The 14,658-nt window shown below is 36.0% G+C and overlaps 1 protein-coding gene across 1 annotated transcript; it reads left to right on the top strand.

The window, feature by feature from the left end:
• Positions 1–14,654, top strand: LOC117329599 (transient receptor potential cation channel subfamily M member 7-like; the record flags this gene model as incomplete). The annotated part of the gene is given in 16 exon segments (XM_033887615.1): positions 1–211; positions 1,690–1,837; positions 2,729–2,822; positions 3,210–3,337; positions 3,820–4,014; positions 5,336–5,491; positions 5,855–6,033; positions 6,367–6,619; positions 9,019–9,112; positions 9,552–9,664; positions 10,467–10,607; positions 10,953–11,096; positions 12,322–12,555; positions 13,083–13,257; positions 13,882–13,941; positions 14,598–14,654. Coding segments are annotated over 16 exon segments (2,366 nt in total), but the record flags the coding sequence as incomplete, so codon positions are not given.
• Positions 14,655–14,658: the final 4 nt, after the last annotated feature.

Genomic DNA, 14,658 nt, shown 5'->3' with positions numbered 1-14,658 from the left:
GTTCTGATGAGAGCAATATGAACAGTTTCAATAATATGCACAATCCATACGACAAAACCATTCCAGTGATCGGACTGTTGGTCCAAGGCTCACCTAAAAATGTGGAGCACATTTTGTTCTACCTCAGCAACAAGATGCCAGTGGTGGTACTCAAGGGAAGCGGGGGATTCGCCGACCTCTTAGCCTTTGCTTATCAGGAAACTCAAGAAAGGTTGACATTTATCTGTATTTCAGTCTGCCATTTTGTAAAACACACATTCAGCATTTCTTTATTTCCTTGAGATAGGGAACACATGTACCCTATTTATAGATTTCACTTTTAATTTTTTGATAATGATTATGGATATTTTTTAATTTCCATACCACTGAAGTAGCTTTGTACATGTACTTAAATTGAATGATCCACATTTAATCTCATTTTGAGTTTATGATATACATTGTATATGATCCACATTTAATCTGATTTTGAGTTTATGATATACATTGTATATGATCCACATTTAATCTGATTTTGATTTTATGGTATACATTGTATATGATCCACATTTAATCTGATTTTGGTTTGATGATATACATTGTATATGATCCACATTTAATCTGATTTTGATTTTATGGTATACATTGTATATGATCCACATTTAATCTGATTTTGATTTTATGATATACATTGTATATGATCCACATTTAATCTGATTTTGATTTTATGATATACATGTACATTGTATATGATCCACATTTAATCTGATTTTGAGTTTATGATATACATTGTATAAGATCCACATTTAATCTGATTTTGATTTTATGGTGTACATTGTATATGATCCACATTTAATCTGATTTTGGTTTTATGATATACATTGTATATGATCCACATTTAATCTGATTTTGATTTTATGATATACATTGTATATGATCCACATTTAATCTGATTTTGAGTTTATGATATACATTGTATAAGATCCACATTTAATCTTATTTTGATTTTATGGTGTACATTGTATATGATCCACATTTAATCTGATTTTGGTTTGATGATATACATTGTATATGATCCACATTTAATCTGATTTTGATTTTATGATATACATTGTATATGATCCACATTTAATCTGATTTTGATTTTATGGTGTACATTGTATATGATCCACATTTAATCTGATTTTGAGTTTATGATATACATTATATATGATCCACATTTAATCTGATTTTGAGTTTATGATATACATTGTATAAGATCCACATTTAATCTGATTTTGATTTTATGATATACATTGTATATGATTCACATTTAATCTGATTTTGATTTTATGATAAACATTGTATATGATCCACATTTAATCTGATTTTGATATTATGATATACATTGTATATGATCCACATTTAATCTGATTTTGAGTTTATGATATACATTGTATATGATTCACATTTAATCTGATTTTGATTTTATGATATACATTGTATATGATCCACATTTAATCTGATTTTGGTTTTATGGTGTACATTGTATATGATCCACATTTAATCTGATTTTGGGTTTATGATATACAAAAATGTACATTGTATATGATCCACATTTAATCTGATTTTGAGTTCATGATATACATTGTATATGATCCACATTTAATCTAATTTTGATTTTATGATATACATTGTATATGATATCCAGTATCAGTTGCTTCTTTGTTGTAGGACTGATCCAGACTTTCTAGAAACATTTCTCAAACCAGAGCTAATCAAGTTGATATGTAAAACCTATCCAAGTGACTTCAAGGATAACGACCTGGCTAGGAATGAATTCAGGGACAAGATATTGAAATGTGTAGACTTAGCCCAGGAGGTTTGTACAACTTTCTATTAATTTTCTTGTTTTAGTGGTAATCATGTTTTAGTACTTTTCCCTGAAAGTATTTTGAAGTTGCCTGAAACAAGGTCTGAAGTGCTTGTTTTTTCCTTAATAATGTTTTTGGCATCATAGCATAATTCAAAATTATAACTTTCGTAATATGTATAAAGCTGTGTTTAATGTAATCAATCAGAGTTAATTTTCAATTTAATTGATAATTTGATCTTGAGCTCTCTCTCCAACCCTAAACATTATTATTACCAGGCATGAACTATGGTAATTGTCAGATGAATGCAATACTAGATATTTCTATTTACAGTTTCTGTAGTAACCTGTCAAAACAAAGATACAATAATTGTTTGCATAGATACAGGGGCATTCATATATCATACATAGATATATTCTATTTTTTTTTCTGTGAAACCAGTGAAGTGACTAAATGAAAGTCCTCAATTTTGCCATGACATATTCCAAGGGTGCAGAGAAAATATATACATACTGTATTCAACCTAAAAAGTGCACCTGCCCATAAAAGCACAACCCACATTTTTTCTGGAAAAGAGGTTGGGTGCACTAATTGAAACATTCCTTTGCACTGGATAACCAAAGCCTCAGGTTTGTTTTCACTACATAAAGTATGTAAATAAAAAAACCAGTTATTTTTTACACCCACATTTCACATGGACACTTTTCCGGTACATAGTTTTTATTGTGTTTTTGTATTATTATTAGGTCAAATATAGTATTAAGGTTGGAACTCATGGATTTGGGAGATGTGTGCAGATGTATAAGAAAAATGTTCTGTTCCATTGAATAACTTTGTATCAATGTCCCACTTTTCAGCTGAAGATATGTTTCATTATTGTTACTTTATCTTGCCCACAGGAAGATCAAACATTTATGACAATTGTGAGCATGCAAGGTTGGGACGCCAATCTAAAAGACTTGGACAAATATCTGCTAAAAGCCTTATTTAAATGTAAGTTGTTAAAATATTAATCTACAACGATCCTGTTCTAGGTTCACAGCCTAAATTATATAAGTTGTTTTACAGTTCATATTGAGTTAAAGTATGATGATAACAGAAAACACTGGACAAAATTAATACATCATTACAAATTGTACCCTTAATTGTATATTCACTCGTGTTCTGAAAATGAATATTTAAAATTATTGAGATTTTTATTTTTATAGATCACCAGCACCTTAAAGATTTGAAATTAAAAAAAAAAATTTTTATAGATGTTTCTGTTTTTAACTTTTTTATTCATGAATCCTTCGAAACTGATTTGAGTTTGCTACTGATCCAGTCCATGCAAAAACTTCAATTATTTGATTATATTGTTATGACCGATTTTGATGACAGCAGAGAAGCAAGTTGCCAGTAAGTGGAAGGAACAGCTATATAAGAATCTCCAGTTAATTCTGGACTGGAACCGTCCTGATCTAGTACAGTCACAGATATTCCAGCGTGACGACTTCGCCAAAATTAAGGTATACTTGGGTTCCGTGGAATTTCACCTGTATGGAAATATAACTTTGGAAAGGCAAAAAATATAGTAAATGCGTGTCAAAGGCATATCATTCATAGGTGATATTTAAATCCGTTTCTTCTATGTCTCATCTGGCCCTGTTATTTGAAGGGGTAGGTGGTAATTACATTGTGCATGCACATATTTTGCTTAATTCTATGCAATATGTATGATGAATTTATTTTGTCATCTTAAATCTTGAAACCACATACTGTTTTGGTACTTTTTCAATAAAAAAATATACGAAATATTTCACATGTGTATGATAAGATCTTAAAGGTTGTTGAAAAAAATATGTATAATTAAATATATTATATGTATAAAAAAGGGGTAATTTTCACAACATCAGGGGTTTTCTTTAAATATATACATTGTACTATCATTGGCAAAAATCAGCATTGTTCATACACTGTATTTAAAAATCCACACAATTTGTTTTTTCAGTTAAATAAGGAGCTGTTGGAAAAGGCCTTGTTAAAAACTGATAGAGAAGAATTTGTAGACCTGTTTCTTGATCATGGAATACAAATCCACAAGTTTTTGAACCATAAGAAGTTCAAACTTCTCTTTGAAAGACCTGAAGATCGGGAATTTTTCACAACAATATGCTTAGAGGGAGCTCTTAACTTTAGCAGTGTGGTAAGATTAAATATCAAGATGGGCGTTACTTATTCTGCAATAAGCCCTCCCCTATACACCATGCATGCCTGAATATAAGCCTATGTCTGGTCATAAGCCCATGTCTACTGAGGTTCTGATAGTAAAACACTTACAGTGGCTATTTTAGTCTTGCACCTGAATCAAAGTTTAAATATTAATTATTGGTTACAGGGCTTATAAAACAGTTTAATTTAATAAAAAAAAAATATTGATAAAAGATTGTCTCTCATTTCTAAAGTTTGTAACTTCATTAACACTGTAATAGTATGGGCTGAGTGGTTGTAACTTCGTTAACACTGTAATAGTATGGGCTGAGTGGTTGTAACTTCATTAACACTGTAATAGTATGGGCTGAGTGGTTGTAACTTCATTAACACTGTAATAGTATGGGCTGAGTGGTTGTAACTTCATTAACACTATAACAGTATGGGCTGAGTGGTTGTAACTTCGTTAACACTGTAATAGTATGGGCTGAGTGGTTGTAACTTCATTAACACTGTAATAGTATGGGCTGAGTGGTTGTAACTTCGTTAACACTGTAATAGTATGGGCTGAGTGGTTGTAACTTCGTTAACACTGTAATAGTATGGGCTGAGTGGTTGTAACTTCGTTAACACTGTAATAGTATGGGCTGAGTGGTTGTAACTTCATTAACACTATAACAGTATGGGCTGAGTGGTTGTAACTTCATTAACACTGTAATAGTATGGGCTGAGTGGTTGTAACTTCATTAACACTATAACAGTATGGGCTGAGTGGTTGTAACTTCGTTAACACTGTAATAGTATGGGCTGAGTGGTTGTAACTTCATTAACACTGTAATAGTATGGGCTGAGTGGTTGTAACTTCGTTAACACTGTAATAGTATGGGCTGAGTGGTTGTAACTTCATTAACACTATAACAGTATGGGCTGAGTGGTTGTAACTTCATTAACACTATAACAGTATGGGCTGAGTGGTTGTAACTTCATTAACACTATAACAGTATGGGCTGAGTGGTTGTAACTTCATTAACACTATAACAGTATGGGCTGAGTGGTTGTAACTTCATTAACACTATAACAGTATGGGCTGAGTGGTTGTAACTTCATTAACACTGTAATAGTATGGGCTGAGTGGTAAAATTTTGCTGTTCCATGCGAAAGACCAGCTGGGACTCAGTACAGAAATGAACGATAGAAATTCTTTTCAAAAATTTATCAGAAGGTGGTTGATAGGAAATCTATAATGATGTGTCTATTAAAAAATTCGTATTGCTCTAATGAAAAGTGCCTATCTACGTCAATTATTTGTTTTCCAGGAGGCTGATCAGCCCTTGCAGAAAGAATTCCTGTCTAATGATCTAAATCGACTGATATACAAATTGAGTCGGATCAAAGATTTTGTTCAGCCCTATGAACTGTCCATGAACTCTGCTGGACTGTATGTTTCAAACCCTGCTGTCGCTGAGAGGAAGGTAAATCAGTATTATTCATTATGGTGTTCCTCTAAAACCTAATATGAGAATAATATAAGAAGGCATATTAAACAAATATATGGTTGAACATGCTCACTCAAGAGGATTTCTGATTAGAATGACATTGTTCCATATTGAAGTAACTGACACCATCATCACTGTCCTTGATACTATAAAAGGTTTATTCAAGCGGTAAAAATGTTTTGCACTTTTACCAAAAGTTTAAAGCATCAATGGTATATTTTTCATCAGATGTTAATTGAATAATCAAGAGGAGAGAAAATGATTCCGATTTATATATTTTACCATGAGCAGCAATTGTCTCTGGTCAGGTACATTAATTTCTTTGTTTTATTTTATCAGGCACTGAACTGCCTAATTATCTGGGCTGTACTGATGAACCGTCAGAAGTTGGCCAAAGTCCTGTGGCAGAGGTGTGAGGAACCTATAGCTATGGCTCTGATTTGTAGCAACATGTACAAGGAACTCGCAAAAAACTGTATAGAACTGTATCTACGTACGGAAATGGAAAACAATGCTAAGTGAGTTTCGTTTATTTGATTTTCGGCAGAATTGGTTTATTTTAATTGTTAATTAATTGTTTAATTAAAATAGGCATGATTTATATATTCATCAAATATAAACCTTTGGAATACTCCAACAATGTTAGAGGATTACATGGTGAGAGACTTCTGATTGGATCCTCATTATGAGTGTAGAAAATATTACATCGTTAAGTGAGGTTTAACCCCTTTACTTCCATGAATTATTATTATTATCCAGTTCTGTATTTCTCTCTTTCCATTTCTATTGATTTGGTAGTGTTGTTTGATGATATTGCAACAGCAGAATAAATTTCCATAACTTTATTTTAGTGACTTTGGTAAGATTGCTCTTGGTGTGCTGGACATTAGTTTCCGAGACTCCAGTGCTCAGGCCTACAACATCCTGTGTAAACCTTTGCCCGATTTCAACAACAAGACAACCCTGGAAATAGCCTATGATGCAAACTACATGAACTTTATTGCTCACCCCTGCTGTCAGAAGTGGCTCACAAAAAAGCTGTTTGGTGCTATACATGTCAAAGAAGTTCATTGGGGCATCTTTAGGCTTCCCTACTGGTTCAAGGTAAAGAAAACTGTCCAATTGGTATACTATATTTATCCACAATAATCTCCTGCCCACAAATAAGCACCCATTATTTTTGCAGAATCTTCAATTTTAAAATAGTAAGCTAATTTAAAAGTTGTTCACAAATAAGCCCTTCCCATTCTTAAATACCTAACTTTGACACTAGGGGAGGGAGCTCTGTTACACTAGGGGAGAGAGCTCTGTTACACTAGGGGAGGGAGCTCTGTTACACTAGGAGAGGGAGCTCTGTTACACTAGGGGAGGGAGCTCTGTTACACTAGGGGAGGGTGCTCTGTTACACTAGGGGAGGGAGCTCTGTTACACTAGGGGAGGGAGCTCAGTTACACTAGGGGAGGGAGCTCAGTTACACTAGGGGAAGGAGCTCTGTTACACTAGGGGAGGGAGCTCTGTTACACTAGGGGAGGAAGCTCTGTTACACTAGGGGAGGGAGCTCTGTTACACTAGGGGAGGGAGCTCTGTTACACTAGGGGAGGGAGCTCTGTTACACTAGGGGAGGGAGCTCTGTTACACTAGGGGAGGGAGCTCTGTTACACTAGGGGAGGGAGCTCTGTTACACTAGGGGAGGGAGCTCTGTTACACTAGGGGAGGGAGCTCTGTTACACTAGGAGAGGGAGCTCTGTTACACTAGGGGAGGGAGCTCTGTTACACTAGGGGAGGGAGCTCTGTTACACTAGGGGAGGGAGCTCTGTTACACTAGGGGAGGGAGCTACTGTTACACTAGGGGAGGGAGCTCTGTTACACTAGGGGAGGGAGCTCTGTTACACTAGGAGAGGGAGCTCTGTTACACTAGGGGAGGGAGCTCTGTTACACTAGGGGAGGGAGCTCTGTTACACTAGGGGAGGGAGCTCTGTTACACTAGGGGAGGGAGCTCTGTTACACTAGGGGAGGGAGCTCTGTTACAATAGGGGAGGGAGCTCTGTTACACTAGGGGAGGGAGCTCTGTTACACTAGGGGAGGGAGCTCTGTTACACTAGGGAGGGAGCTCTGTTACACTAGGGGAGGGAGCTCTGTTACACTAGGGGAGGGAGCTCTGTTACACTAGGGGAGGGAGCTCTGTTACACTAGGGGAGGGAGCTCTGTTACACTAGGGGAGGGAGCTCTGTTACACTAGGGGAGGGAGCTCTGTTACACTAGGGGAGGGAGCTCTGTTACACTAGGGAGGGAGCTCTGTTACACTAGGGGAGGGAGCTCTGTTACACTAGGGGAGGGAGCTCTGTACACTGGGGGAGGGAGCTCTGTTACACTAGGGGAGGGAGCTCTGTTACACTAGGAGAGGGAGCTCTGTTACACTAGGGGAGGGAGCTCTGTTACACTAGGGAGAGGAAGCTCTGTTACACTAGGGGAGGGAGCTCTGTTACACTAGGAGAGGGAGCTCTGTTACGCTAGGGGAGGGAGCTCTGTTACACTAGGGGAGGGAGCTCTGTTACACTAGGGGAGGGAGGGAGCTCTGTTACACTAGGGGAGGGAGCTCTGTTACACTAGGAGAGGGAGCTCTGTTACACTAGGGGAGGGAGCTCTGTTACACTAGGAGAGGGAGCTCTGTTACACTAGGGGAGGGAGCTCTGTTACACTAGGGGAGGGAGCTCTGTTACACTAGGAGAGGGAGCTCTGTTACACTAGGGGAGGGAGCTCTGTTACACTAGGGGAGGGAGCTCTGTTACACTAGGAGAGGGAGCTCTGTTACACTAGGAGAGGGAGCTCTGTTACACTAGGAGAGGGAGATTACTTGAGGATAAGTATGGCACTGAACTTTGAACATAGTGGGCATCTCAACACCCCTCATTTACAGAATATTCATCCCAAATTTATGGTCCGGTGACTATGGAAATTAGAGACGCTGGGAATCTGGACTGTAAGTTATGTGCTTAGCTCTGAATCAGTTTCTCAAAAAGAATCTTATGTTATTCAAATGTAATCTATGAATATAGTTACAATGCACTATGGTCACTTCGACACACACTATAAATTGTGATTAATATGTGAACGTTTTTTGGGTGTATTTTTGGGTAAAAACTTCAGAACTGGCATCTTATTATTCTTCAAGTTGAGTTACAAATTACTTTGTAACCTGATTGGAACAAGTTCCATATTCCAGATGTTTTTTTCTTCTCATTCCTCAAGAAGTATAATTTAGTTTTTGGTAAAATGTCATATTTAGGTAAATTTTGATAACTAGTGATTTTGCAGAATTCGCCATTTGATATTAATATTTACAATTAATGTCCATAATAAATACAATGTGCTTCAATATTGTCACTTAATATTAAGTTTTGCTTTGCTGTTTTTGGAACTGCAGAAATTTCATTGAATTTTGGAGTTTGTTGAATTTACTTAACGGACATATGTATGATTCTAGATTTGTTTTTTTTTTTTAGATCTTGGCCAGTGCTTTTTTGATACTTCCAATGTTTATCTGGATAAATTTTTCATCTGGAGCTCTCAGAAGAGTAAAAAGGATCACAGTGAATGGTACGTTTTTTGCCTTTTCTATTCTTCATTTAGTCTCGTTAACCTAGCTATGATTTTAATGTTCAAACCTGAATAAAGTAAACTGAATGGTGTCGCAAACAATAACTGTTTGAGCTTCATATGACAGTGAGAATTGTCAAGCGTACCGGGGTTGTATGTATAATAGTATTTATCTGCAAACAAACTTGTTTTTGCAGAATCATCTATTTTAAAATGGTTTGCTAAAAATGGTTCACAATTAAACCCTCCAAAAATGATCAAAACAATAGAGAAATGCTAAAATTTTACACTAGTTTTTTTTAGGATAAATATGGTTAGAGTAATATGATCACAGATTGTTTTGCTTGCTTTATCAAACAATATGTTGTTTCCTAGACAAATTTGAATACTGATTTTATTTTTTGGATTCTGTAATTTTCACTTTACATATAATTTGTAGACTCTATTTTGCTGGAGGATGATGAGGAAGATGGTGAGACAGACAGTAATGATGATGATGAAGATGCAGTTTTGCCATCATCCAAGTCTATGCTGGAGAACGAGCTTAGTAATGTAATAATCCAAGGAAATGTATTAAGAAATGCAACCTTGTCTTTGGTACACTTGACTAAATTTATGCTCTAATGATACAATCACTATGGGATTATATATGATTATGGGATCACTGTCGACAGTGTTGACGACCAACGAGTCAAATGAGAGATCAAGGGAGATCAAGATGTACATCTAAATAGTGAACTACCTGGTAGTAATGCCTTCAGACCTAGTAGAGAGATACCAAGGGATAAGGTCATCTGGAGAGGTCACCAGGGGAGGTCAACATGTGAAACTAATAATTGATATACATGTACTAGACTAAATAAGTAAGGCCTTCAAACCTAGAGAGATATCAAGGAAAGAGGTCAAGAGGAGAGGTCAAGAGGAGAGGTCAAGGGGAAAGGTCAAGATGTGAAATAATGTTCACCATATCAAAACTAATTGAGAGATCTAGGAAAGTGCTCAAGATGTGCAACTAATTAATGTAGTAGTAAGGCCTTCAGAACTAGTATATCAAGGGAATAGGACGAGGTCACAATCAGTTTAGAGGTCAAAGAGTTATAAGGGTCAAGGAGAGAGGTTATGAACTTAAAAACCAAGGTCACCTAATTAATAAATATAAGTGATCATAGTATGGAACAACAGGTTCATCAGTACTATCTTAGCTCTGTCAGCCATAAATGGTTATAACATCTGAGTTAAATGACCTATCATGGAGGTTCAAAGAGGTCACAGAGCTCCAGACTCATTTGATTTTCCTTTACCTCTGCTTCATTGTCTTAAACTGTGCTGTAATGGCTATTTATACATTTCCCAGATAAGTAAGAAAAAGGGCCTGAAGAATGTAAAGGTGAAGATTAAAAGTGCCATGAAGTCTAACAAGAAGAGACACTTAGCGATATGGAGGCGGATTCAGCTGCTATGGTTGGCACCGATCACTAAATTCTGGATGACACAGGTAAGTTGGGCCTTTTATACCAGTAGGAAAATATGTGAAACTGCTCTAAGACTTATAACTTTTAGTTAAACGTTCCAGTGGAGATCAAGAGAGGGATGCAAAATGTAAATGTAAATTGTATTTAAAAAACGAACATGTCCCTTTAATAAGCTTTGACAGAGATTATTAAAGGGGCATGTTCATATTTCACCAGCTTTAAATATTCAAAATATGAATAGATGGGTAAACCATAACAATGAAATAGCTTTTGTTGGTATTTTTATAAGTATGCAATAGACAAATATTTAAAAAAAAATCTGCTGGAAAATAGACATTACCCATTTTCTCATACCTTTTCTACATCAGGCGCTGTATTTCGTGTACCTGGGAGTATTTTGTCTGGCAGTACTCTGGCCCACATGTGGTAACTTAACTCTTGATCTTGTCGTGTGGCTGTGGACAGCTGTCATCCTCACAGAGTTGGTCAGAAGGACCTATGTTAAACACCAGGTGAGATCCGTCTCTTGCTTGCATGTCAAGGGGTCAAAACTTGAAAATTATAGATCTCAGGTTTGGGAAGCCTTCACAAACTGGAGATTTTTAGTTCTGTTATTTAGATTAAATCAGTTTTGTGTCGCCTTGAAAAGGTATTACTATGTCGGCATCGGTGTCGTCGTTGTCGTCCGCACAATGGTTTCCATGCAATAACTTGAGTTCCCTTTGGCCAATCAAACTCAAACTTCATACAGTGCTTCCTTACCAAAAGTGCTTGCTTGGGATTGCCTTTCAGGTCCAAAGGTCAAAGGTCAAGGTCACTGTTTCTATTAATAGAAAATTGGTTTCCATTCAATAACTCGAGTTACCTTCGGCCATTCAAACTCAAACTTCACTCAGTGCTTCCTTACCAAAAGTGCTTGCTTGGGATTGCTTTTTAGGTTCAAAGGTTAAAGGTCAAGGTCACTGTTATTATTAATAAAAAATTGGTTTCCATGCAGTAACCCGAGTTCCCTTCAGCCAATCAAACTCAAACTTCACACAGTGCTTCCTTACCAAAATTGCTTGCTTGGGATTGCTTTTCAGGTTCAAAGATCAAAGGTCCTTTAAATAGAAAATAGGTTTGCTTGCGATAACTTGAGATCCCTTGGGCCAATCAAACTCAAAATTGATGCATTGCTTTCTTATAGGAAGTGCTTGCTTGTTTTAAAATTTAAATCCTAGCTTGCTGTGCAGGCGACACATCCACTTCCGTGGAATTCTTGTGTTGCCTATATATAAGCATCTTATGGTCATTTTGTACTGTTAACAACTCAGTTTTAAGAAAAATGTAAGGAGAAATGATTTTCATTACTTCAATTTTTTTTTCACAAATCCCCAGTGTGGGGCCAAATTTGCTGAATAAAGTGGAGAATCCCGTCCAAAAGTGAAGTCTTAACATCTGAAAATGTGTCTTGATTGATACAATTTTGTCAATAATAATTGTATCATTTAATAGTACGGGATTGTTTCATTAGCAAAGCATTTCCAAGTTATTTTGAGACTTTCTGCAGGTTCACAATTATTGTCTATCTTGTATATACGTGTATTTCAAAGTTAATTTATTTTATTTAATGTATATACTTTTATTAATTATTCAAAAGAAGAAGCTGATTAATATAGTTATTTAAATGGTCATTATACACGGTTTCCATTCTTCTTTGTGAAACTGTCACACAGACTTCGTGTTTATTACTTACAGAAATACAAAACTGGTTCGTTGTTTGGTCAGTGTGCCGAGATTTGCTTCATCCTGGTTTTCCTTGTCCTCTACCTTTTCCTACGTATCATACCTCACTGGTTTGTGTATGCTAACGTAATCGCTGCCAAGACTGTTCTGAGTGTGGGACTGATATATTTCTTCTACCGTCTTCTGGGAACCTACCTACTCATCAGCCCCACACTTGGGCCGATGTTGGTACGGATGACTCGTATGGTAAGTAAATGTTTACAAAGTGTTAAGGTGTACGTAGCCCCACCCTGGGGCCGACGTTATGGATGACTCATATTGTAAGTGATGAGAAAGTGTTTAGGTATATGTAGCCCCACGTTGGTGTCCAGTGTTATGGATTATTCTTATCTTAAGTAAGTGATGAGAAAATGTTTAGGTGTATGTGCCTGGTAAACGCTTCAGTTCTTTTATCGACAAAGATCAGAAATGTTACCATATACATTGTCAGACATGATTTCTATTCTCTATATTTCATGCAGGAATGGTTTTTGTTTGTATGTGAACTATTATATTTTAAATATACTTATTTTGGTGCAGTCAGATTTTGTGAATAACCAAATTAAAATTGATTAGGGCCATGATGAAATAGCACTGCCACAATGCTTGCCATAGAATATAACGTACAGAAACAACAACTATCACAATCATAATTTAATACAATGCTTAGCAAGAAAACCCTAAAATATAGTTACCACTAAAATAGATATATTAACAGTATTTTTATTTTGCAGGTGAAGCATGACTTTGTGGCCTTTGTTCGGATGTTCTTGATCTTCCTCATCTCGGGTGGAGTAACTATTCAGGCTGTCCTCTACCCTAACTACCCAATGGGTATCGACATCATCAAGAAGGTTCTCACACGGCCACTCTTTGCCATGTTTCTTACCAAGATTGATGATCTGGGCGGTAAGATATTTAACTACTTAAAAAAAAAATTGACTATTGATTTATTTCATACATTTATAATTATACAGTGAAACCTGTCTATAAAGACCGAGAGGGAGATACCAAAAATGGCTTTTATACAGGTCAATATTTTTGCTCCAACCAGCTGATTTGGACAATATCACTACTATATGCAAGTCCCTTTATTTAATATATATATATAACGTATATGTTTTACATGTTCAGTACATGTGTAAGTTAATGTTATATACAGGTGGAAGTTAAAGCAGGTTTGACTGTATATATAAAAATAGATTAAGTTTCACTTTCACTTCAACTACATGTTAGTTAACAGAATTGCAGTAGTATTGTTGTGAATGTATATGATGAACTGACTTCCCTAATTGAGATGTTTATGCCAGCTTGTTTCAAAGGTGATTTTGGCCATGTGTGACTACAATCTGCGTAGTATACACTTGGTCAAGCCCGATAATGTAGGTATTACACATACCTATACAGGTTGATTGTAGGCTACACTTGCCATTGTCAGCATACTGTACACAGATATATATGCGGTTATCTAATAATTTTATCAATAATATTTCATTAAAAATATGTTGAGTTTGTTAATAACTGATGTTTTAGGAACTCCGGCCTGTAATGCCTACACGAATTCCAACATGTCCACTCATTTTTGTCTGGCAGGTGAGTTAATTAGTGCATTATACTCCCCAAAAATCCCAAGCTTAGGGCTGTTCCAGTATAAATATCAAACGAGAGGAATCCAAAAATACAGATATTCTATGCATTGAGATTGGTAGAGAAAACCCAGCTTATTGTAATGCTAGTGTTTGAATTAAATCACCACTATGGGTAGTCCCTGTTTTAAAAACCTGGAGTCCTCCTATTTGATAGATGTTTTACTGGAGTAGACTTTAGGGTGTTTGTTTCTCTTTTCATCTGTCCGTTCATATATAGACAGAAGTGTGTCTGGATTGAAGTCTGAACCAATAGTAAGTAAGTAACTTGTTTACCGCCTACATGACTCAGCCTATCAATGGGTTTTTGGCTGTTGCCTGGCATTGAACACAAGAAGTTTGCTTGGTATGACATTATAAACAGTCATGCTATCTTAATAAATCCTTTAGACATTAAATTTGCAATAAAATTTATTTCAATGGGAATGTTTTGCCATAATTTTTAATTGAGCAAGACAGACCCTATATGCCTCTTGATTTTATTCTAGTGTAGTTGTATTGCATTGTATTGTGTGTAGAAATATCTGTAATGCATATACATTTGTATTTACAAATTGGTACTTTTCTAATGGTCAATAACATGAATATAAATGTTCGTTTCAGAACCACATCAAGGACAACCGGAACTCCCAGGTAGATATTGAATTAATTGAGTTTCTTAAAG

Source organism: Pecten maximus, chromosome 6 (genome assembly GCF_902652985.1).
Source record: "Pecten maximus chromosome 6, xPecMax1.1, whole genome shotgun sequence".
Classification (NCBI taxonomy): domain Eukaryota; kingdom Metazoa; phylum Mollusca; class Bivalvia; order Pectinida; family Pectinidae; genus Pecten; species Pecten maximus.
Note: the sequence above shows the minus strand (reverse complement) of the source record. Positions and strands in the feature narration are given on the sequence as shown.